The following is a 25,456-nucleotide window of genomic DNA, read 5'->3' as shown; positions in this document are numbered from 1 at the left end:
TGATATCTAGAATGTACTGGTAGTAGAAGTTATTTTTTTTATACTCTTCACTCTTCACTTTTGAGTGTATAAAATGGAGGTGAGACCACTGATGGTTAGTGACTCCTTAGTTCAGTTCAGTTCAGTCTCTCAGTTGTGTCTGACTCTTTGCGACCCCATGGACTGCAGCACACCAGTCTTCCCTGTTCATCACCAACTCCTGGAGCTTATTCAAACTCATGTCCATTGAGTCAGTGATGCCATCCAACCATCTCATCCTCTGTCGTCCCCTTTTCCTCCCGCCTTCAATCTTTCTCAGCATTGGGATCTTTTCAAATGAGTAAGTTCTTCTCATCAGGTGGCCAAAGTATTGGAGTTTCAGCTTTAGCATCAGTTCTTCCAATGAATATTCAGGACTGATTTCCTTTAGGATTGACTGGTTGAATCTCCGTGCAGTCCAAGAGACTCTCAAGAGCCTTCTCCAACACCACAAATCAAAAGCATCAATTCTTTGGTGCTCAGTTTTCTTTATAGTCCATCTCTCGCATCCATACATGACTACTGGAAAAACCATAGCTTTGATTAGATGGAACTTTGTTGGCAAAGTAATGTTTCTGCTTTTTAATATGCTGTCTAGGTTGGTCATAGCTTTTCTTCCAAGGAACAACTGTCTTTTAATTTCATGGCTGCAATCACCATCTGCAGTGATTTTGGAGCCCCCCAAATAAAGTGACTCTTAATTTCAGTTAAAATCTGTGAATCATTCAGCAGTTAGTTTTGTGTTCAATAATGTAGATATGCATAAATAAGCAATATGAATATATAAGTATATGTAGTTATTTATGTTATTAGAAATTTAGTCTTTAGCTTTCAATCTTGAATCATTTAATTGCTTTCTTCACTGTCAGTTCAGTTTAGTCACTCAGTCGTGTCCGACTCTTTGCAGCCCCACGGACTGCAGCACTCCAGGCTTCCCTGTCCATCACCAGCTCTCAGAGCTTGCTCAAACTCCTATATAAGGGACCTGTGTTTAAATGTAATATCCTATGCCCATTAGTTTAATATGGCTCCTTTTTTATTTTAAAAGACTACTTTACATATTTTTGGACATAATATATATGTTATAAATTATAATAATGGGATTTTATAATTTATATTAATTTGCAAAAAAGCATTCGATTTGCCAGTTAAAAGACTTTCTTTACTGTATATCATTTTTACCAATCAGTCAAAATAAAGCAAAATTATGGAACTGAAACAACTGAAGAATCTGTTGTTTGACGTTTCAGAGGCTACAGGTCCTTTGTGGAATTGCTCTTACCTCGTTTTTCTCTTCAAAAATAAATCTCAACTTTAGGAAATGACTATTAAAATTAATTTAATGGACTTCTTTGGCAATATCTGTACAAAGATTTGGTTTCTTAAATTTCACTTTACCAATAAAGTCCTTTTCTTAATCTCAAAAGTTGATACCGTGTTTTACACCAGTCTATGCACATGATTAACACCATTGATTCCTTAGAACCAGCGTGAGTAAATTTTACCTCCTGTTTGCTGGTGGTTCTGGGATAGAGATAATGCAATAGTTTATTCAGAAGTGATTCAAAGAACTGGGTACAGTTCTTCTAAAGGGTGTTACAGTGTTGCTTATTTAATGAAAGGAGAAACCAAGAGTATGAAGAGATTTCATATCAGTAGTGCAAAGAAGGAAGTACTCTTTTAGAGAAAAACTGGTATGTAATCTCATAGCTTTGTACTTGAGTCAGTTGTTTCCAACTTCTTTCATTGTTCATTCAAAATAAAAGTTATTTCTAAGGAATTTAGATTGGATTGGATCAATCATATGAATTGATAATTGTACTTTTGTGAGAGGACAAATTGAGAATAAGTTTGCAGTATATAGATATTGACCTTGTGTCTTTTAACTCCAGAAGTATTTATAGATGTTTACGGTTTCTTTAAAAAAAATATGCATATTTGCAGGGGTTGATATTTGGAAGAACATTTTTCTTTGCTTTTGATAAATTTTTTCATTTTTTAAACTTTCTCTAAACATTAACTAACCTGGTGTTTTAAAAGTTGATAGAAATTCTCAAACAACCCACTGAATTTACCTAAAATCTTCTATTTCTCTGTAGAATATATTAACAATTGCTGGTAGTACACTGCACACCGTTTAAATCCCCTGCCACCACTTCTGCTCCTAACAAGTTTAGTTGTGGGCTTACCAAGACTTGTGTTTTCAACCAAACTTGTTTATGCCAATTATACTTATAACTGTGATCATGTATTTTAATTAGGTATCACATAACTCAGGAAAAGCTGAGGCTGAAAAGAAAGTTATTTTGGTATAAACAAAGTTGAATACTTTGGTTATACTCCACAGAAGTGAATTCCTCAAGAAAATTTGTTTTAAATTACACATAGGTCAGAGAAGTGTTCAAGAAGGATTTTGCTCTTAGAGCCCTTTAACTTCCCACTCCACTTTGAAGAAATTGAGACTGGGTTATCATAGGTGATGTACATGGACTGGAATCTAGACGGGAAAGACAATAGTTGAGTAATCAGCAAATTCACCTTAAGAGACAAGGACTTGGCACTACATCAGAAAGCTAGGGAATAAACATGGATTTTATGTTTAGGTTAAAACTTTTAACTTAAAGGTTAACTTGTTTTTCCCCTCCTGATTCCTACTGTAATGGAGCTTTTTGATTAAATAATTAGCTAACAGTTAGAATTTACAGTAAAGAGACTCTACTTTATATGGCTGTATAATGTTGTAAATTTGTTGTGAAGAAGTAAATCATTTATTTACTAAACTATTTCCTTAATAGGAAAAGGAATTACAATTTTCCTGTGTTCATGTTATGTAATCTTATTCATAAATCCTCAAATATCTGTATACTTTTTGTGTAGAGTCCTAATTATGTAATCAAAAGCTGATTTTCTGATAGATATTATTCATGCCAATTCTATTAATATTAATATTTATCTTCAGGCATAAGAGTTGGTGGGGAAAAAATGCTCTTCACTGATTCAGAATATACTAGTGTTGACTGACCATTGAAGGAGAATGAATGTTAGGCATAGTTATGAGTCAGATCCTAAGAATCAGGCGGTGTGTTTTCACAGGCTTCTGTTGTAACAGCTGCAAAATCCTTGTATCTCCAGGGTTGGGTTATTTTTATTCAGATGGAATCAACCTTAATTTTGTTGTTGTTCATTCTGTTTATAGTCAAGAATAAGTGAGTGTAAATATATTATGGCTGACTTTTATAATTCACCAAGAACAGAGATAATGGGACATTGAGCAGAACTGAGTATGTATCAACATTATTTGAACACCTTATTATTCTGGGTCTTGTTTCCTTGCTTTAATTTACCAGTTACTTAAATGGTCTCATTTGTCTACCCATTTAGTGCATACCTCTCTCTTTTTCCCCTCAAATAAAATATAAGTTGAGCATAGACTTTGCTCTGTCTACTGATGTGTTTCAGGGTTTGGAATATAATAGTTGCTCAATAAATATTGGTTAAATAAGCAGATGTTGGAGAAGGCAATGGCAACCCACTCCAGTACTCTTGCCTGGAAAATCCCATGGACGGAGGAGCCTGGTAGGCTGCAGTCCATGGGGTCTCGAAGAGTCGGACACGACTGAGCGGCTTCACTTTCACTTTTCACTTTCATGGATTGGAGAAGGAAATGGCAACCCACTCCAGTGTTCTTGCCTGGAGAATCCCAGGGACGGGGGAGCCTGCTGGGCTTCCGTCTATGGGGTCGCACAGAGTCGGACACGACTGAAGCGACTTAGCAGCAGCAAGCAGATGTTATCTAAGTCCTCATGAAAACCCTTTAAGATATGTTGTTACACAAAATTTTAGTTCAGGGAGGCTTAACCAAATTATTTGAGGTTTCTTGGCTACCAAGTGACACAGTAATGCTACTGTCCTTTTATTCTACATCATGGCAGTGTTTGATGTTTTTGAATTTTTATGTATGAAATGTTTTTTAAAACACTAGTATATCTATCAAGATTGATTGTTCCACTAAGGAACACGTACTTTTTTCTTTTGCTGCTTTCATTTTAATTAAGAGTGATATTTCAATAGGAAAATACTGTAATTTCGATGTGTCTGCATCTTTTTCAGATCCTTTGTTGCACTTTAATGAACAGTTGATAATTATTTTTATAACACTCTGATTAGGTAATCTGATTAAGTATATAGCTGTTTCACATGACTTTAACAAAAACAATTGAGACTCACATTAAGATACCATTTTCATTTCATTACAAAGTGTTAATGATTTCATGGAATATAAACATTTAAATAGAATGCTGGTATATCTCTCTTGAGGTGTTCACCATAGTTCCCTAGGAGGAAGAAATCAAAATGTAGGACTTGTTATAAAATTCCAAATGCTTTTTGGTTGAGTTTTAAGAAGTTGAACAGTTCTATGAAGACCTACAAGACCTTCTAGAACCAACACCCCAAAAAGATGTCCTTTTCATTATAGGGGACTGGAATGCAAAAGTAGGAAGCCAAGAAATACCTGGAGTAATGGGCAAATTGACCTTGAAGTACAGAATGAAGCAGGTCAAAGGCTAACAGAGTTTTGCCAAGAGAACGCACTGGTCGTTGCAAACACCCCCTTCCAACAACACAGGAGAAGACTCTACACGTGGACATCACCAGATGGTCAACACCGAAATCATATTGATTATATTCTTTTCAGCTAAAGATGGAGAAGCCCTATACAGTCAACAAAAACAAGACTGGGAGCTAACTGTGGCTCATATCATGAACTCCTTATTGCCAAATTCAGACTTAAATTGAAGAAAGTAGGGAAAACCACTAGACCATTCAGGTATGACCTAAATCAAATCCCTAATGATTATACAGTGGAAGTGACAAATAGATTCAAGGGATTAGATCTGATAGACAGAATGCCTGAAGAACTATGGACGGAGGTTTGTGACATTGTACAAGAGACAGTGATCAAGACCATCCCCAAGAAAAAGAAATGCAAAAAGGCAAAATGGTTGTCCGAGGAGGCCTTGCAAATAGCTGTGAAAAGAAGAGAAGTGAAAGGCAAAGGAGAAAAGGAAAGATATACCCATTTGAATGCAGAGTTCCAAAGAATAGCAAGGAGAGATAAGAAAGCCTTCCTCAGTGATCAATGCAAAGAAATAGAGGAAAACAGTAGAATGGGAAAGACTAGAGATCTCTGCAAGAAAATTAGAGATACCAAGGAAATTTCATGCAAAGATGGGCTTGATAAAGGACAGAAATGGTATGGACCTAACAGAAGCAGAAGATATTAAGAAGAGGTGGCAAGAATACACAGAAGAACTGTACATAAAAGATCTTCATGACCCAGATAATTATGATGGTATGATCACTCACCTAGAGCCAGATATCCTGGAATATGAAGTCAAGTGGGCCTTAGGAAGCATCACTATGAACAAAGCTAGTGGAGGTGATGGAATTCCAGTTGAGCTATTTCAAATCCTGAAAGATGATGCTGTGAAAGTGCTGCACTCAATATGCCAGCAAATTTGGAAAACTCAGCAGTGGCCACAGGACTGGAAAAGGTCAGTTTTCATTTCAATCCCATAGAAAGGCAGTGCTAAAAATGCTCAAACTACCACACAATTGCACTCATCTCACACATTAACAAAGTAAAGATCAAAATTCTCCAAGCCGGGCTTCAACAGTACATGACTTGTGAACTTCCAGATGTTCAAGCTGGATTTAGAAAAGGCAGAGGGACCAGAGATCAAATTGCCAACATCCATTGAATCATCAAAAAGCAAGAAAGTTCCAGGAAAACATCTACTTCTGCTTTATTGACTATGTCAAAGTCTTTGACTGTGTGGATTACAACAAACTCTGGAAAATTCTTAAAGCAATGTGGATTCCAGACCACCTGACCTTCCTCCTGAGAAATCTGTATGCAGGTAAATAAGCAACAGTTAGAGCCGGACATAGAACAACAGACTGGTTCCAAATCAGGAAAGGAGTACGTCAAAGCTGTATATTTTCACCCTGCTTATTTAACTTATATGCAGAATACATCATGAGAAACGCTGGACTGGATAAAGCACAAGCTGGAATCAAGATTGCTGGGAGAAATATCAATAACCTCAGATATGCAGATGACAACACCCTTATGGCAGAAAGTGAAGAACTAAAGAGCCTCTTGATGAAAGTGAAAGAGGAGAGTTGAAAAAAGTTGGCTTAAAAGTCAACATTCAGAAAACTTTAAGATAATAGCATCTGGTCCCATCACTTCATGGCAAATAAATGGGGAAACAATGCAAACAGTGAGAGACTTTATTTTGGGGGGCTCCAAAAGTTATGACCAACCTAGACAGCTTATTAAAGAGCAGAGACATTGCTTTGCCAGCAAAGGTCCGTCTAGTCAAGGCTATGGTTTTTCCAGTGGTCATGTATGGATGTGAGAGTTGGACTATAAAGAAAGCTGAGCGCCAAAAAATTGATGCTTTTGAACTGTGGTGTTGGAGAAGACTCTTGAGAGTGCCTTGAACTGCAAGGAGATCCAACTAGTCCATCCTAAAGGAAATCAGTCCTGAGTATTCATTGGAAGGACTGTTGCTAAAGGTGAAACTCCAATACTTTGGCCACCTGATATGAAGAACTGACTCATTTGAAAAGACCCTTATGCTGGGAGGGATTGGGGGCAGGAGGAGAAGGGGATAACAGAGGATGAGATGGTTGGATGGCATCACTGACTCAATGGACATGAGTTTGAATGAACTCTGGGAGTTGGTGATGGACAGGGATGGATAACCTGGCGTGCTGCAGTCCATGGGTTTGCAAAGAGTCAGACGTGACTGAGCAACTGAACTGACTAGTGAAGAAGTGACTAGTGAAGAGTGGGGGATGCTAACTATTACCAACTGGATTTTCTTAATAAGTGATCTTTTTAGTTTTGTTTGTGTCGAACCGTTGCTCTCAGTGGTTAGATTTTATGTCACTCGAATAACTTGCTTTTGTTTGATACACCCTGTATTGGGTAGAGGAATACCATGGCAGACCAGTTTGTTTTAAGATGGGAATGAAATGAGTAAAGAGTGTTCTAAGTGTTCATCAAAGACTAGACTATTAATAGGGAATTTAGAGAAAGTCTTGTGAAAAAATCGAGGTGAAGTTTTTCTTTTGCCATTTCAAATGCTAACAGACCAAAAGAGATGGAGAATCCTTTGAAATTCAGATGTCATTAAAGATTGGTGGGCACAGTAGTATCATGGAAGAACTTGAGCTCCAGGTCATTTTCAGTCTGCTTTAGAATTTCTGATTTGACCCAAGTGATAGCTTGTTTTCATGTGTAAGTGTCTGAAGGAGTTCAAGAATTCTTTTTTATGCAAATGGGTTTTGGAAGTCCTGAGCTTTTCATTGTTGTTATTTTTCAGTAACTAAGCCATGCACAACTCTTTGTGACCCCGCAGACTGCAGCACACCAGGCTTCCCTGTCCACCATTTCCCTGAGCTTGCTCAAACTCATGTCCATTGAGTCAATGATTCCTTCCAAACAATTCATCTTCTGTCCCCCTCTTCTCCTCCTGCCCTCAGCCTTCCCCAGTGTCAGGGTCTTGTCCTGAAATCAAGTAGGACTGCTTCCTTAAGTGGGCCTTTGGTTACTTTTCAGGCAGTACTTACTGAAGGTTGTAGGAGAAGCCTTGTGGGTGGTTACTTTCACGCCTTCTCTGAGTCTATGAGAATTCTCATGATAGAGAAGTGATATTGGAAAGACCTCCAAGTGTGAGAGGAGAGAGGCAGTGAAGTATTGAGAACAGAGTCGAGTTGGGGCTTTGATCCAACCTGAGCTGAGCTCCACTGTGACTGGCTATGTGTCCTTGAACAGGCTACTTAATCTCTCTAGGCCAGTTGACTTCACCTGTGAATTTGAATGATATTTTCTATGTAGCATTGTTTTTAAGATTACCAAAAATGGCAATGAAATTGATACACAGTTCCATACACGGTGGCTATTATTGTTTACAGAGAATTTTGAATTTTTGACTTGGAGGTAGATGAATCAGTTTAGCTAGAATTTATCTTTGGAGCATTCCATCATAAAAAACATTCTAGGAATTTGGATCTAGGTCTTTCATTGTGCATAATTCTGAACCATTTTAGCATGTGATTTATAGCTTCCTGACAGATCATGGGAGCTTGGGTTGCAACACCTTCTCCTGTGCTTTCCTTCTTTGTCTATAATGTGTGCTCTTCCAAATAGCTACGGCCAAATGGTCTTGTGATTCAGATATGAAGGTTTTTAGAAGTTGGTGTAACAGTATTACTTCAGTAGTTTCTCTTGGCTGGTTTTAAAGTTCACCTAAGACTTTTTAAGAAGGGTCACTTTGAACTGTCTCCTCAAATTACATGGATGTATATTTTTGAAAATCGGGGCAGTTAAATGTGGCTAGAATTAGGGGCAGGGTCTTTACTTATTTGGCTTTTAGAAAGACTTTTAGAAGTCTGCCTGTAATGTCCTTTTAGAAAGGACTTGCAAGAAACTTAACTGAAATAGAGATGTACCTGTCTCCATTTTTAAGAGGCCTGGAATGATTTCTTCTCTATCCCACTTACTCTGCTGTTTTCCTAATCACAGAACTGATGTTGATCTAGTATCAACCCTGGTATGGTGATACCGGTTGTTAAAATACTACAATTTCTACTATCAGTTGATATTCAGCTATAGCCACATCCCTTCCCCAAGTGCTCCTGCAGTTTCAGCCCTCCTGCCCTACCCCAGGACCCTCTTAGCCTTTCTCTTCTGCAGGGGATCTTCCCAACCCAGGAACTGAACCCAGGTCTCCCGCATTGCAGACAGATTCTTTACCAGCTGAGCCACAAGGGAAGCCCAGGAATACTGGAGTGGGTAGCCTATCCCTTCTCCCATGGATCTTCCCGACCTAGGAATCGAACTGGGATCTCCTGCATTGCAGGTGGATTCTTTACCAACTGAGCTGTAAGGGAAGACCTTGACCACCTCAGGTTTTGTCAACTAATTGGTGAGTCTTCGCCACACCAGGGTTCCCTGGACCCGCCTCCACTCTGAGGCTGGGCTGGTTACATTGTTCAGTTACCATACTTTCCTGGTGGCTATTTTGATCATCACTCCTGCTTATTCTCAGTTAGAGAAACAAAAGGCAGGAGATAGCATGTCTAAGATAAAATAGTTGAAACAAAAGGGGATAAGAAAAATATAAACAAATATTAGAAATAATGCATAAAAAGGTGAAAAACTGATAAAAAATAATGTCTATATTGGAAGATTCTCAAAAAAGAATATAGAGGTTAAAACATGCACAGCAGAGTAGGTTAAGATGACTAAAGCTGAGTGTAAATTTAAAATGTAACTAAAAGAATTATACTAGAAAGTTTAAACAAAAATAAAGTGTGCTATAAAGGGAATCAGGAAGCAACATCCAGTCCAAGGGTTAACTCTATCCACCTATACGTTGTGGCCTTTGGGTTGAGGCAACAATCCGTAGATATAAGCTTCTAATCATGCTTACTTCCTGCAGCTGGAACTCGGTAGGGGGAATAGAAGTCTCTGTGTGATTGTCCTTGGGGTTAACTAGTTTCTGTCACCCCTAACTTCAGTTAACTATTCTCTGTCTTTGTCCACTAGCTTCTGTTATTCCATTTAATATAAAAGTGTTGCTTCTTTTTCTAGGTAGTGAATTCTTTGAGAACTAAGTTGGTCTTATCTATGTGGGTAGCCCCAGAGCTTAGCCCCATGGAAGGCACTTAGTAAGCACTTATTAAATGTTTGTTGAAAGTTAAGAGTCTTCTGTCCTTTGATTCTTCTCCTTTATGTGCCAGAGCAAGTTTTCACTTGTTATGGAGAGCTGCTGTCAGTTGCCATATTTAGCTCACTGACTTTTTCCTTCAAAACCATCTAGCACATTGCTCAGTGGGCAGTGGTTCCTGAGGCAAAACCAGCCTTCCATTAGTTTGAAAAGGAAAAAAGGTGGGGGAAAAAACACCCTTCAAATCAAAGCAAAAAGTGATCTAGAATAGAGATTGGCAAGCCTTTTCTGGGAAGGGCCAGGTAGTAAATATTTTAGGATCTGGGGGCCATAAGTCTCTGTCATAACTGTTTAGCTTTGACTCTGTAGAAAAAAAGAAGCCTGGATGAAATGTGAAAGAATGTGTGTGGCTGTGTTTCAGTACAGCTTTCTTTACAAATCAAGCGATGAACCAGATTTGGTCTAGGGACCTAAGTGTTCCAGCTCTAAGCTAGAATATGGAAAAGGATATTGCTAACATCAGAGAGCTACATACAGGTGATTTACCTGGGAAGTAGAGAATGGACCGCTTGAAGAAGGGCTCCACTGTTAAACTTAGTTTCTGTAACTCTTGGAATAGTGTGTTATCCACAGTAGGTATTCATTAAATATTCATTAATTTGATTTGGATCCAATTATATCATTTATCCTCCCTGGGCTTCAGTTGTCTCATCTAAGATTTGAGGGACTATGTTTCATGATCTCTAAAGATTCTTCAGTTAAAAAAAAAATCTGTGAGTCTCTATTTGTGGAAGGCCATATGGTTCATTCTTTAAAGATAACAATTGTTGGCTTAACAGATTTCCTGTATGCCCTTAATACCCTGATGTGGAGTTCTAAAATAGTTGCTTTTTATCAATAATCTTGTTTTATGGACCTTTCCATAATGGAACTCATTGTCTACTAGGCTATCCCTGTACTTTCCAGCCACCTTTAGCATCCCATCCTGCTACATATGTAAATAGAATATGCACCTTGCCTTACTTTAGCCATAAAGTTTTTTAAACCTAGTCATTTTTAAAATAGAATAAATTAACTCTAAAGGTAATTCATTGCATATTTCTTTTTTTAGAAACACAAGGATTCTTTATAGACAGATGGTGATCAAGATGGGGATCAGTCCGCCTTTGAGAATTGTTTTTCCAAACGCCGTATCAGCAAAGTAAACATTCTATCGTTGATTTATTCAAACTGTTAAGTAATAATATAAAATAATTTTAGATATTATAGATGTAAATTATTGGCACATTAACTGAGTTTTAAAGTCTACTTTTATTTAAACTTTTGATGCTTCCCACATGGTGCTAGTGGTAAAGAATCTGCCTGCCAGTGCAGGAGATGCAAGAAACATGGATTCAGTCCCTAGGTCAGGAAGATCCCTGGGGTAGGAAATGGCAACTCACTCCAGTATTTGTGCCTGGAAAATTCCATGAGCAGAGCAGCCTGGCAGGCTACAGTCCATGGGGCTGCAAAGGGCTGGACATGACTGAGCACGCACACATACATTTTTGGCAGAATTTTCTGTTTCTAAAGAGTGATTATTTAAGGTTAGGTAAGCCATCCGATAAGATCTCTTATGCTGTTCTCAAGAAGTATAAACTGGCATATATTTCTAGAAACTTTAAAAAAAACTCTAAAAAGTTCTTTATAAGGAATGCAGAAAATTTATTATATCTTAGGGCTCTGAATTTTGTTAATCTCTATTTCTAAATAAATATTTGTTATTATTTTTAAATAAGATGTGCTAAAAATGACACAAGCAAGATAATTTTATATCAGTATATCTTATATTTTATATAAATATATCTTAAAATTAGCTCTTCTTAAGCTTTACTGTGCTTAAGAATGACCTGCTGCTGCTGCTGCTAAGTCGCTTCAGTCGTGTCCGATTCTGTGCAACCCCATAGACAGCAGCGCACCAGGCTCCCCTGTCCCTTGGATTCTCCAAGCAAGAACACTGGAGTGGTTGCTATTTCCTTCTCCAATGCATGAAAGTGAAAAGTAAAAGTGAAGTCACTCAGTCACGTCTGACTCTTAACGACCCCATGGACTGCAGCCTACCAGACTCCTCCATCCATGGGATTTTCCAGGCAAGAGTACTGGAGTGGGGTGCCATTGCCTTCTCCGTAAGAATGACCTAGGGAATCTTATAAAGAAGTGGGTTCTGATTTACAAGGTTTAGAATGAGGTTTTAAAGAATATTAATGTTAGGAAGGTAGGTTCTTCCAAATTAGTTTTTAATATAATATAATACATTGTGATTAAGATTGATCATTCATAAACATTTCCTGGGTTTTAGGCTTTCCCATTTAATTACAATAAACAATCTCTTCATCTTCCTAAAACTGCTGGTACTCTACTTCCTAAGTGTAATTTTTGTCTTTACATTTGGTTGCTTCTGCAGTTTGGTACTTCCTTTCCTTTCGTATTCCTTATTACAGCCTTGCCAACTCACCCTTTTGTTTTAAAAGTAAGGATGGTATTAAAAAAGTGGCTCTAACAATAAAAACTTCTAGTTCATTGAAAACTTATTGTGCTACTGACAATGTGAGAAAAATTCAGAAAGACAAGTGTTGACAGGAAGTCATGAGCCTTTGCTTTGTGATGGTGCTTCATGGAGAACGTGACCATTGGTCTCCATTGACCTTGGCCAGTTAATGGTTTACATCTCTGTTCTGACATGTTGTTACTAGCTAGTGCCCATTTTCACATTCAAAAAAGTTCTTCTTTGGGCAATACATTTTAAATTCACCTTCAATTATGGTCCATAGAATTTTACCTGTTTTTCCCAGTCAGTTAAGTTCAGTTCAGTTTTTCAGTCGTGTCTGACTCTTTGCAACCCCATGAATCGCAGCACGCCAGGCCTCCCTGTCCATCACCAACTCCCGGACTTCACTCAAACTCATGTCCATCGAGTCGGTGATGCCATCCAGCCATTTCATCCTCTGTCGTCCCCTTCTCCTGCCCCCAGTCCCTCCCAGCATCCAAGTCTTTTCCAATGAGTCAGCTCTTCGCATGAGGTGGCCAAAGTACTGGAGTTTCAGCTTCAGCATCAGTCCTTCCAATGAACACCCAGGACTGATCTCCTTCGGAATGGAGTGGTTGGATCTCCTTGCAGTCCAAGGCACTCTCAAGAGTCTTCTCCAACACCACAGTTCAAAAACATCAATTCTTCGGCACTCAGCTTTCTTCACAGTCCAACTTTCACATACATACATGGCCGCTGGAAAAACCATAGCCTTAACTAGACGGACCTTTGTTGGCAAAGTAATGTCTCTGCTCTTTAATAAGCTGTCTAGGTTGGTCATAACTTTCCTTCCAAGGAGTAAGCGTCTTTTTATTTCATGGCTGCAATCACCATGTGCAGTGATTTTTCCCAGTAGGATTGACCAGTTATAATGCATATCCTCTTTTTTCTTCTCAGTACATCTGTATATCCTGTACTGACAATGAAAGTATCTTAGTATTAAGAATTCTAGTTTCTTTGGGGGCAATGAATATACATTGTGCATGTTGTAAAAAATATAAATCCAATAACCTTTTGACTAGAAAATTTGTATCTGGATTTTTTTCACCTGTATTTTCCAAAAACAATTTCAGGCAATTACATTTAATTTCTAGTGTCTAGAGTTCTTAAGGAACTCAGGAATCAGTTTTAAATATTCAAAAATAGATTTTTGTTTTAATTCAAGAAATAATAATGTCTTAGCACTGGGCCAAATGATAGCAAATTTGTATGGTTTTTGAGGGCAGAGAAGAAAGTATGATTACAGGGTCTGGACTACTTCATTTTAAGCAGAGGAAGCAATTTTTTTGTTTTAACGTGTGAAATATATAAAAAGAACTTCAAGGCTAGGAATAAATTGGGCTATTAATCAATGCCCTGTGTCAGGAAGGTAACAGTAATTATACCTTATGGCATTCTTGAATAATATATTGATGTATAGATAACCACTCTCCAAGTTATTGAGCTTAGTTAAAAAGCTTCTTTATTGCTTTTATGCTGCTAACTTGTGAATACACTAATGCATTGATCTAATCTGTGACATTGTCTGAAGCTTATTTTTGTTAGAGACTCTGTTGTATGACCATTAATTCAGAAACTTGATTTATACTTCTAAAATAAGTAGTTTATTTGGTCACGACTTGAATCCTTTCTCTCCAGAAATCTAGATGGAATTCTGGTCCTCATATTTCAGGGGAAGAGTCCCATCATTACTCCTTTGTTTATTTCATTTTTAAATTATTGTCTCCTGATTGTTTTTATTTTTCTTGGTTTCAGCTGAATTTGTTAGTTTGTGGTTAGTATTGGCTAGCATGTACTTGGAGATAGTGAACTCTGTTTACGCCCTTCACAAATGGAGAAGCTGGAGAACTTGTGAGAGTGGCTGTCTGTATACTTCCATCTTTGTTCTTCTCTTGCTTCTAGCCTTGATGCCTCTTTTAGACTTGAGATTTATGTTGCCCAAACTCTCCTTGTTACCCCTTGCAAACCACCCCTTGCCGGTCCATGTTTACTACCACTGTCCACCCAGTCACCTAAGTATAGGGGTCACTTTTTTTTTTTACTATTTAGGTTTGCCTCTTTTTTTCCCTATGCTAACAGTCACCAGGTCCATCAAGAAGTACCTATTCAGAAAAAATGGAATCTGTCTTCCTAGTCCCATTTTTATTGCCCTTTTCTGAGTTATTCTAAGTATGTGTGTGCTCATTTGGGTCTAATTCTTTGCGGCCCCATGGACTAGCCTGCCAGGCTCCTGTGTCCATGGAATTTTCCAGGCAAGAATACTAGAGTGAGTTGCCATTTCCTTCTCCAGGGGATCTTTCCCACCCAGGGATCGAACTTGCATCTCTTGTGTCTCCTGCTTTGGCAGCAGATTCTTCACCACTAGCACCACTTGGGAAGCCACTAAATATGTATACTAGTTATCTTTTTAGTCCTTACCCCTTACCTAAGCAATTTAGACAGCCCATCAGCTTTCACTGTGTTCTCCTCAAGTCCATTCTCCCCTTCACTAATCAGGTTGGTCTGTCTGACCTTGTTCTTGATCAGAGCTCTTCTACGGCATCCAGTTATAGACCTCAGTATTTTGTGGGGGCCTATTAGTCATTCAGGGATTCTTTGAGAATCTCCTCAGGCAAGTGGCGAGGGCTCTGATACTCTAACCCTGGTCAGCCAGAGTTACTTTGATTTCAGTCTGATTTCCTTTTGGGGATTAACCATAAAATCCATTCTTCAGAAGAAGGTCCACTGCTGAACAGATTTCGTATTTGATATTGTTCCCTGTTAGTGGCCGTCTCCCTGATCACTCTATCTTATCTAGGCCTTCTCTGATTTTCTCTGTCACTATACCTCCTTTATTACCATCACAGCACTTAATCACAACTGGTTATTTTATATCTGGATGTATGTATGTAGGGACATGGACTTCCCTGGTGGCCCAGATGATAAAAAATCCAGTCCTGCAATGTGGGAGACCTGGGTTTGATCCCTGGGTTGGGAAGATCCGCTGGAGGAGGGCATGGCAACCCACTTCAGTATTCTTGCCTGGAGAATCCCATGGATAGAGGAGACTGGCCAGCTACAGTCTATTGAGTCACAGAGTTGGAGACAACTGAGCGACTAAGCACACAGCATGTAGGGATGGACACCCACATACCACGTGCTCTTTATCACCACCATTGGATCCCAACCTTCCCAAGGGCTCAAGCTTTGTTTTATTCACTAAATTATCCTTTTTGTACCTGGCATGATGCTTTCACACAGTGGTTAGACCGTTTATATTTAATTAGGGACATGGTTGGGTTTAAATCTATCTTGTGGTTGTTTCCTGTTTGTCCCATCTGTTTTCCCCTCCTCCTTTGCTTTTTAGTATTCTAATTTATTCTACTGTTGGCTTATTATTTAAAAATTTTTAAATAAAATTAGGGGTTTTAAATCTAGGGTTTAAAAAATGAATTTTACCTTATTGTAGTCCACTTTCAAATGATAGCACATTTTCTGTAGAATGTAGCATCTTAAAACCTGATACTTGTTTCTCCTCTTCATCCTTTGTACTGCTGTAGTCAAATGTTTTATTTTTACACACAGTATAAACCTGATTGTGTTGTAGGTTGTTAACCACTTTCGTCAATTAACATAAAGAAAATTTAAAACAAGAAGCAAAAGTTCTTCTGCTTCCTGCCAGTGTACCATTTCTGACACTTTCCATCACTTGTTTTCGATGATATTGTTTAGGTTATACAGGTTATACAGGTTTTCATCCAGTATAATTTTTTCTTCTGCCTAAAGAACTTTCTTTAATGTTTTTTTGTATGTAGATATACTGGTGACAAATTCTTTCAGTTCTTGTCTGTCTCAGAAAAGTTTTTGCTTGATCTTTGCAAGATATTTTCACCAGATAATAGAATTATAAGTCATCAGTTTTAAGCTTTTCAGTGATAGCATGCATTCCAACTTCTGCTTTGTATAGTTTCAGATGAAACATGTGTTCATTTTTATCTTTGTTCCACTGTATGTAATTTATCATTTTCTTCAACTGCTCTTGAGATTTTCCTCTTTTGTCGTTGGTTTCCAGCAGTTAGCTTATGATGTGGTTGGCATATTCCAACATGTATTAGACTACCTGATATTGCTCCAAAGGTCACTGAGGCTTTGTGCATTTCCTCCCCTTGTTTTATCATTTAGACTTCACTTTGTAGAGTTAATGTTCCCATTTCTCCATATTTACTGATCTTTTCTTTCACAAACTCTAATCTTCTCCTGGTGCCAGCCATTAAATGTATTTTTTAGATATTGTTTGTTTTATCTGTGTTCCATTTGAGTCTTTTTTTTTTTTCTTTATCTTTCTTTTTCTCCTCATAGAAAAGAAGCTCATTATAGACTCAGATTACAGGATTTTTATTGGGGCTGCTGACATGGCACATACCCCGTTTTGGACTTGCTGAAGGAAAGCAGTTGTTCAGCATAAACTATATTGTTTGTACCAAAAATTTATGCATAATTGAGCAGCTCTTTTCAGTTCTGGGAATGGTGGGCCCCTCTTAAAATTTAAGTTCCTTGATGCCAGCCAGGGGCCAATCAAAGCAGACCTTTCAAAGAATATCAGTCAAGCCTAGTAAGTTAACACTTCTGTGTGTACAATATGAGATTTGTCTCTTCTCCTTTATTTACCTAATCATTTATTTATATAAGTACAGCCTCAATGCATATTTATTTTGTACTTTGGGTTTTGTAGTATTCCATACTACATTGTTTATTTTGTTGCTCCAGGTGTTAGCTTTGACTGTTGGCAGCTCTATCACTTGGCTCCCATTTCTCTTTGACATACCCATATTATTTTGTCTTTTGAGCCCTTTCCCACTTCCTGCCCTTACAAATGTTCCAGGCTTATCTTGTGTGTTCTATGCTCTAGCCCTCGAATCAGTGATTTCTCCAAGGAAACGAATTTTTAAAATGTTAAATCCAATTCATGGTAGACAATTTGGGAAATAGAGAAAGTAGAATTAAGTGTACTAAAAAGTAAATGTTAACTACTGTTATAGATAATTATTGTTAATTTTTTGTTGTATTATAAAGCAAAATAGGAAGTGATTTCTACAGCCTTTTTGATTTTTCTTTTTTATATTTCATGTGTGATGTTAATTATCTCATAGACCCAAGAGCATCTTTCCTTCCATACCGAAAACTTTTCAGTCTCTTTTCTAAACTCCAGAAATGATGAGGACTTTCCAAAGAGGCTAAAATCTGTAGGGACTGTGAAAGGCTCTGGGAGTGATAGGATATTTAACGTTTTTTGTAGAAAAACTTGTCAAGTTTCTGTTTTTTCCATATTATGATTATTTGGATACCGGTTTAATAATTTCTGAGATATTTTAAAAGGTGTTAATATAAGTCACGGAGAAGGCAATGGCACCCCACTCCAGTACTCTTGCCTGGAAAATCCCATGGACGGAGGAGCCTGGTGGGCTGCAGTCCATGGGGTCGCTAAGGGTCAGATACAACTGAGCGACTTCACTTTCACTTTTCACTTTCATGGATTGGAGGAGGAAATGGCAACCCACTCCAGTGTTCTTGCCTGGAGAATCCCAGGGATGGTGGAGCCTGATGGGCTGCCGTCTGTGGGGTCGCACAGAGTCAGACACGACTGAAGCGACTTAGTAGTAGTAGTAATATAAGGCATAATCCATTATATTTGTACTGTTCCTAAGAATTGTTAATAATTGAAGACTTTTATTTCCTTTTGGGTTGGTAGAACATTAAATTTTCTTGGATTGGATTGTATGATATAGTCAGTTAAGTCCAAACTTCATTGTTTATTAAAGAACATTTTGTTTGGATACTATATCTAAATGGGAATATTTTTGTAGGATTTACTGAGAATTTTTCCTGATATACACACTCAGTTTATTAGGATATACTGTTATCTGCCTTCTACTTAGAAATGTAAAGCAAGTAACCGATTCCATGAATCCTTAAAATGTCAGTGAAAAGGACATAGAATCAAATGGAAATTGATTAAAAGAAAGAACATCTACTTTCTGATTCCTTGGGGGCAAGAAGACTGGCATAGCCTTCTTCTGTTCCCTGTGCTTTACAGTATCTGGCCCATGCCAAGAGGACCTCAGCAAAGGCTGATAATATTGAAATTGTGAATTTTTAAAAAATGTTATAAATTTTAAAAACATTCTTTAATATTACAGTCTAAAGGGTGGAGAGGTTTGTTGAAGGAAATGATCCAAAATAAATTTTTCTGCTTTGCCAAGAATATGCCATCAAGAAATGATTTGTGCAGCTATTTTTTTATGGTGATTAGACTAGAAAATATGTATGAATGATACAACTTGGAGAATTCTGAATTTATGAAATGAATAAAATGGAAAACTGACTGACATTTTGACTAGTCTTTTGTCAAGCTTGCAATAAACTCTAGGCTATGTGATTAATTGATAGGTTAAGCTCAGCTGGTAAAGAATCCACCTGCAATGTAGGCGACCCCAGTTTGATTCCTGGTTGGAAGATCCGCTGGAGAAAGGGATAGGCTACCCACTGCAGTATTCTTAGGCTTCCCTTGTGGCTCAGCTGGTAAAGAATCTGCCTGCAGTGCGGGAGACCTGGGTTCGAACCCTGGGTTGGGAAGATCCCCTGGAGAAGGGAAGGGCTACCCACTCCAGTATTCTGGCCTGGAGAATTCCATGGACAGTACAGTCCATGGGGTCACAGAGAGTCAACACGACTGAGCAATTTTTACTTCACTTTGTTGAGCTTGCAATAAGCTCTAAGCTATGTGATTGATTGATAGGTTGAAGATAGAGAAATTACTTGAAGATGATAGGACTGTTATTATTTGTGTAATATAAAAGTTTGGTTAGTAATTGAGAGATTGAGAAGCATTTGGAATATAGTACTACTCTGGCCCGGTCTCCTGGAAGAATTGTTGAGTGCGTATGTAGTTCTCAGTGATATGGGTGATGAACATTTGGCAAGGGTTAGAAAGGAAATACTTAGTCCATTACTGTTTGTTAAAGTTGGGAATAATAGTTGGAATAATAATGCTACTTATTTTGTTTTTTGCATTTCAGTATAATGCTAAGAACCCAGGCTCTGCTCACATGGGTTTGTTGAATTACTCTCCATATGAATGGAAGTGTCATTTTCATTCACCTTCTGTTACAAGGAAGACCTGGTGTAAATGGAACTTCTAAAATAAGCCCTAAATTATGTAGCTCTGTCTCAAAGAAGCTGTTGATTTCCTTTGGCTGTATGCACATAGTAATTGATTAGATATAAGAGACACTTTAGGTTCTGATTTATTCTTTTAGATCCATGTATGTGAAACTTAAGCAGAAGAAAATCCTCTTTTTTTAAGATTGTGAAAAAAATCACCTATTATTTAACCCCTCAGTTCAGTTCAGTTGCTCAGTGGTGTCCAACTCTTTGCGACCCCACAAACTGCAGCACGCCAGGCCTCCCTGTCCATCTCCAATTCCCGGAGTTCACTCAAACTCACGTCCATCGAGTCAGTGATGCCATCCAGCCATCTCATCCTCTGTCGTCCCCTTCTCCTCCTGCCCCCAATCCCTCCCAGCATCAGAGTCTTTTCCAATGAGTCAACTCTTCACATGAGGTGGCCAAAGTACTGGAGTTTCAGCTTTAGCATCATTCCTTCCAAAGAACACCCAGGACTGATCTCCTTCGGAATGGAGTGGTTGGATCTCCTTGCAGTCCAAGGGACTCTCAAGAGTCTTCTCCAACACCACAGTGCAAAAGCATCAATTCTTTGGAGCTCTAGCCCCTAAAAAAATTATCTTATTTGGACATTCTATGTGACAGTTATAGTTTATAAAAGTTTATAGTTTACAAAGGTTTACTAAGAATAAGCTCTGATTACTTTGGTGGAACAAATAATATTAAGTAGCTTTTAAGTTTTGTGTAAGACTAACAGGCTTAGCTCAGTAGTGGTAGAAAAACTATGATAAAATATCTGTGTGTACGCCTTCTGACTTATCTGCTTGCTGACATGCTTCAGTTCTGTGTCTTGACATTGACTGGTGTAGTTTGTTTGGGTCTGCTGCTGCTGCTGCTGAGTCACTTCAGTCGTGTCCGACTCTGTGCGACCCCATAGACGGCAGCCCACCAGGCTCCCCGTCCCTGGGATTCTCCAGGCAAGAACACTGGCATGGGTTGCCATTTCCTTCTCCAATGGACGAAAGTGAAAAGTGAAAGCGAAGTTGCTCAGTCGTGTCAGACTCTTCGTGACCACATGGACTGCAGCCCATCAGGCTCCTCCATCCGTGGGATTTTCCAGGCAAGAGTACTAGAGTGGGGTGCCATCACCTTCTCTGTTGTCTGGGTCTAGATCAGCTTATTCCCTGACTCTATGTTAATAGAGTTAATCCTTTTTTCATCAAATACAGCCATTTGATGAAAAAAGGATTATATTGTCAAATCACTTTGGGGAATATTTAATTAAAGGGAAAAATTGAACCAGTTTGTGTATAACCGAGAGCCTTTTGTTGGTTGACATACATTGTTAATGTTCAAGAATGGATGTTGTAGGCAGTGTTTTTGGACTATGGAGTACCCTTTGTTCATGCAACTCCTTGAGGCACTTGTGCTCCGTTAGGCCAGGAGAAACCTTGTTCTTCCCTGATCCTGAGATGTGTCTGATCAAGAAGATGTGCTGAAACAACAGTATTGTGGTATTGGAGTTCTGTGTGGTTATCCTTTGTAGCCTTGGTTTGGATTTCAATTTTAGATCTGTCAGGGGTAGGAATGGCTGCAGACTTATTCCAGAGTTCCTGGACTACTCTGAAGGAATAAGCTTTAAATGATGCTCTCAGTAATACTATTACCACTGAATGTGTCTTAATGAATATGACTATCTTTTCCCCTTAATGTATTATGCATAGAAGAATATTCTTTTAGCTTTTAATATAGTGCCTAGCCTTTTGGCTATGAATTAATCCATTCAGTTATGACTTTGATCATGAAATTTACTTATTCCTTGTGGTATTTAAAGGATACAGAAGTATATAGATGGATGAGTACAAATGTATTGCCACAGATGGAAAAATACCACCTTCCTCCATTCCCCCCAATACTGATCTTCGGAGTAATGGTAAATTGTGAGGTCAAGACATTTTTCCTATGATATTAACACCAAATATTATTTGTCAGGTTTGATTTTAGAATATTTCTACTATTTTGAAGAGCAGTCAGACTTTCAATAGTGTTAGCTTTCCATTTAAAAATAGCTTCTATAGAATAAAGTTTTTAAAACGTGTGTTTTGTTTGGCCAGAGGATTTCTCACTATTTACTGGTATTCTGACCATAAGAGTTTGAGAGGAATTATGTCCTGTTTTAAGAATAGAAGACCCTATGTTTTAAAATAATCCCATTATTCTAATAGAGTTCTCTCTTTTGAATAAGTTGCCTGTAGCAGAGGAAACTTTGTCCTGAGCTGAGCAGTTTTAGAGGCTGATGGAAGCTCAGCCACGGTGTTCATTACATCATCCTTTGATTCCATTAGCCAGCGTTCTCTCTGGCGGGTTAAGTGAGGCAGTGGACTCTGCATCATCATAAGCCCGCTGAGAAAGTCACTGCTTACTGCCTGGGTGTGTAGAGGGGTGGAGAGAACTGACTATGAAAATCACCTAGAGAAACTGACTGAAGTGGAATAAACACCTCCGATGCTTTTTTGGCAGCAGGGAGGGTCAGCTGTTATAGGAAGAGACTTAAAGATCTTAATGTTGGATCCAAATTTGTTTCTGACTTCTGAGGCTCTGAGCTAGAAAAGTTGGCACCCAAGGGCAGAGCGCCACCCTTGTCTGTTTACTAGCAGTAGCGACTACACTGAAAGCAGCCAGAGACACAGCTCATCAAAACTGATAACGGGGACAATAAACAGAGCTGGTGATTTTGGCCACGTGTGTATCTCCAGCAGGAAAGGTGAGGGTGTCCTTCAGGGCACTTGTGATAAACTTGTAAGGCTTTATTCAGCTGAATAGTTCATCTGCATTCAGCAGCATTTCCACTATAGTTGTGCGTCACTGCGAGACTGCATGGTAATGAAGCTGAGGCTCTGTGGGCCAAAACTCTGCTGCCTGTGAAAGCAGAAGGGACAGCGGCTCAGAGAGAGATCAACAAATCCATTGCTGCTGCTACCGCTGCTGCTGCAGCCAGTTGGGACACAATGTTGAGTCTACAGGATTCTGTGTTTTTTGAAATTAGCATAAAGTCCTTGTTAAAGTCCTGGAGCAGCAGCTGTAAGTATATTTGCCTAAACAGGAGAAATGCTTGAGGTATGATCATTGCCATTTCTTGCATGCTAATTCTTTAGCCCCATCCAAATTGAATGAAAGCTGTTGAAAATAACATGAAGAATCAGTAAGATAGCTAGAGCAACCTGGGTGTGCACATGCTGGCAGCTGTAAAATGAGTAAATATTCTCTGACCAGTCTGGGCTTTTCTTATTAATTTGTGTCCTTCTGGCAAAGTTTCTCTCTATTGGTCAAAAATGGGGAATAAAGATAACAGGCTCTAATCTCTGTCTGCAGGGTTATCGGATACCAGTACTATTCCACAGCTATGTTTGCACGAAATGTTGATTGGAAGCAGCATTAGCTATCTTAAAGCATCAGACAGTGTAATGTAATGACTGCAACTTTCTCATAGTCCTGAAGTTACACTGAGTAATTTTCACGTGTACTCAATTTTAGGATAAAGAACATTCAGGATGATATACTTTTGTATTTCAAAGTTCAGATAAGTCATTAAAACCAATATCACTGAGCTCTTATTTTATTCATTCCTTCCTAATATATGGACTTGGCAAATACTGATTTTGTGTAGTCTTTCCAGTAAATTCCAGTGGCACTTGTCTCTGAAGATCTCAAAGCACTTATGAAAATTATTTATTATCATAGTCTGTTTTTCTTTTCTTTCTTTTTTCTGTGAAAAGTATCTTAATAAAATGATACCAGACTAATAAAGTAATAAACAAGCAGAAATTCTGCTGTAATATCTGTTTTGCCCAAAGGAAACTGAAGGATAGAAAAACTGTGACTTTTCCAAGGTCATATGGTGGCAAAGAACTGGAATTAGAACCCAGTTGTTCTTACTCCCAACTGTGCTGTCCATGTCTAAGCAAGCTAATGAATAAAATATGAGAGACTAAATTTAATTTTTTCTGGCTAACTCTCTAACCAAAATATTTGATATAGTTTTGTTTTATAATCAAATAATATAAAAGAGCAAATGTTGATATGGAGGACTTCTTAAAATAGAACTTTATAGACTATAATTTGAGATTTGTATTATGCCAAATATACTACATTTACAATCTCTTATTTCTCTTTTATTTTTGATATGTAAGTAATGCTTCCATATGGAGATATTATTGTGACAGATGGCAGAAAATTATCTTTGTATGAGGAAAGCTTCTAAGTGAATATACATAGTTAAAATATTGGAGAATTATAATTACTGACTAATTTAAATAATTTACTACTTAAAAAGATACTATGGAATACATATTTACTAAAATAAACTAGACTCTGGTTGTTAATTTTTTTTTATTTTTCCCTCTCCTTCTCCCTTCTTCCCCCGTCCCTACCATGTACTTTTTTAAAAATAGTAAGACAGTTTTGTAGTGAGAATGAAGCTATAAATGGGTTCTTATAGAGAAACAGTGTATATTAGATTATACACAGCAGCTTGTCCTATAAAAACTTAGTTTGTTTAGATGCTTGTGAACTATGTGGTTATTTTGTTTTGTGACCATTTAAACATTTTACATGTCATTACATGAACCATATAACCATCCACAGCCAAATCTCATGCAGTCATATTCCTTGAATCCAAGAGTGAACCCAAAACAGATGTTTGTAAAACCTTTGCTGTTCACTGTTAGTAAAAAAATGATTCGGTTTGTGGGCATCCCATTGCCCTTGGGCATTCATGGTACAAATCTCTTAAAGATATTTTTTAATAGTTTTAAAACAGTGGCTAACTACTGAAAAGAAGTGAGAGCTCTCACTGTTCAATACGGCCCTAACCATGTCTGCCCTAGTCCTGGAAAGTGGGAGAATATTTTTATTTCACCAGCATCTGTGGATATCTTTTTTTAAAAAATTTTAATCCTCATTTAGCCCTACTGTATTTAAAGAGAGAGAGAGAGGATAGTCTTAAGACCCTAGAAAAGGACAGTGGTTATCTATCTCTTCCCAGTATCTATTCATAATATGACTTCCCTGGTGGCTCAGATGGTAAAGAATCCACCTGCAGTGTGGGAGACCCAGGTTCGATCCCTGGGTTGGGAAGATCTCCTGGAGAAGGGAACGGCTACCCATTCCAGTATTCTTGCCTGTAGAATTCCTTGGACAGAGGAGCCTGGCGGGCTACAGTCCATGAAGTCTCAAAGAGTCAGACACGACTGAGCGACTAAGCACAAGCACACACAAGCACAACACTTGAATCAGCGAGCGTTTATTGAGTATATACTGCTCTGTAACCTTGTGATATTTGATTATAAGGAACTTCTATTGATAGTTTACTCAGAGACAGAAAATATACATGAAAAGTTCACAGTAAGGAAGTTAAATTAAAAATGTTATGTATGCATTATGACTTAACCAAATATCTGGTACACACTATAGACACAGGGAATCCTAGGGTGGAAGGAATCATATTGAACCACAGAGGGCAGAGAAGACTTAGCAGAAAAGGCATTTATTGGAATTCAGTTTTGAATAATCAGATGCTACCCGTGGTGGTAGGCAGTACAGCCACCCACAGTCTCCCCAAACCAGAAACCAGGTTTCTGACTCAGCCCTTTGAGTCACTCACCAAGACTTGCCTTCTGAATTCTACCTTCTGAAGTGTCCTTAGTCTCTCCTGCCTTCTGTTGCCACCACCGCTTAACTTGCCTTAGTTCAGGCCTCTGCCTTATCACCTGGAGTATGGCCATAGCTTCTTTTCCATCCTTTCTGCATCCTCCCCATTGCTGCCCGGAGCCCCTTCTAAATGTCTGCATCTAGAGTCTCTCCCCTCCTTAACTGCCTAGTCTTCCTGTCCCCTGTGTGGTGGAGCCTGTCGTCATCTAGCCCTGCTCATCTTGCTGGTCTTCTCTCTTGCCACACTCACCTGGTT

At 38.4% G+C, this 25,456-nt stretch overlaps 1 protein-coding gene across 10 annotated transcripts in view; it reads left to right on the top strand.

The window, feature by feature from the left end:
- Nucleotides 1–25,456, top strand: part of FRYL (FRY like transcription coactivator) — a 268,553-nt gene that overhangs the window by 76,722 nt on the left and 166,375 nt on the right. For 3 of the 10 annotated variants that reach the window (XM_061420113.1, XM_061420107.1, XM_061420106.1), the window contains exon 1: nucleotides 11,938–22,572. The exons of 3 other annotated variants lie outside the window; for them this stretch is intronic. In XM_061420113.1, the coding sequence (XP_061276097.1) occupies nucleotides 22,500–22,572 (73 nt within the window). In that variant the 5' untranslated portion in view covers nucleotides 11,938–22,499. Of the gene's footprint in view, nucleotides 1–10,875; nucleotides 10,966–11,936; nucleotides 22,573–25,456 lie in introns of those variants that run through there. 4 more of the 10 variants (XM_061420105.1, XM_061420104.1, XM_061420111.1 and 1 more) reach the window with 3 other exon arrangements.

This window comes from Bos javanicus, chromosome 6, assembly GCF_032452875.1.
Source record: "Bos javanicus breed banteng chromosome 6, ARS-OSU_banteng_1.0, whole genome shotgun sequence".
In the NCBI taxonomy this organism is placed as follows: Eukaryota; Metazoa; Chordata; class Mammalia; order Artiodactyla; family Bovidae; genus Bos; species Bos javanicus.
The sequence above is the reverse complement of the archived record's forward strand: the minus strand, read 5'-3'. Positions and strand labels throughout refer to the sequence as shown.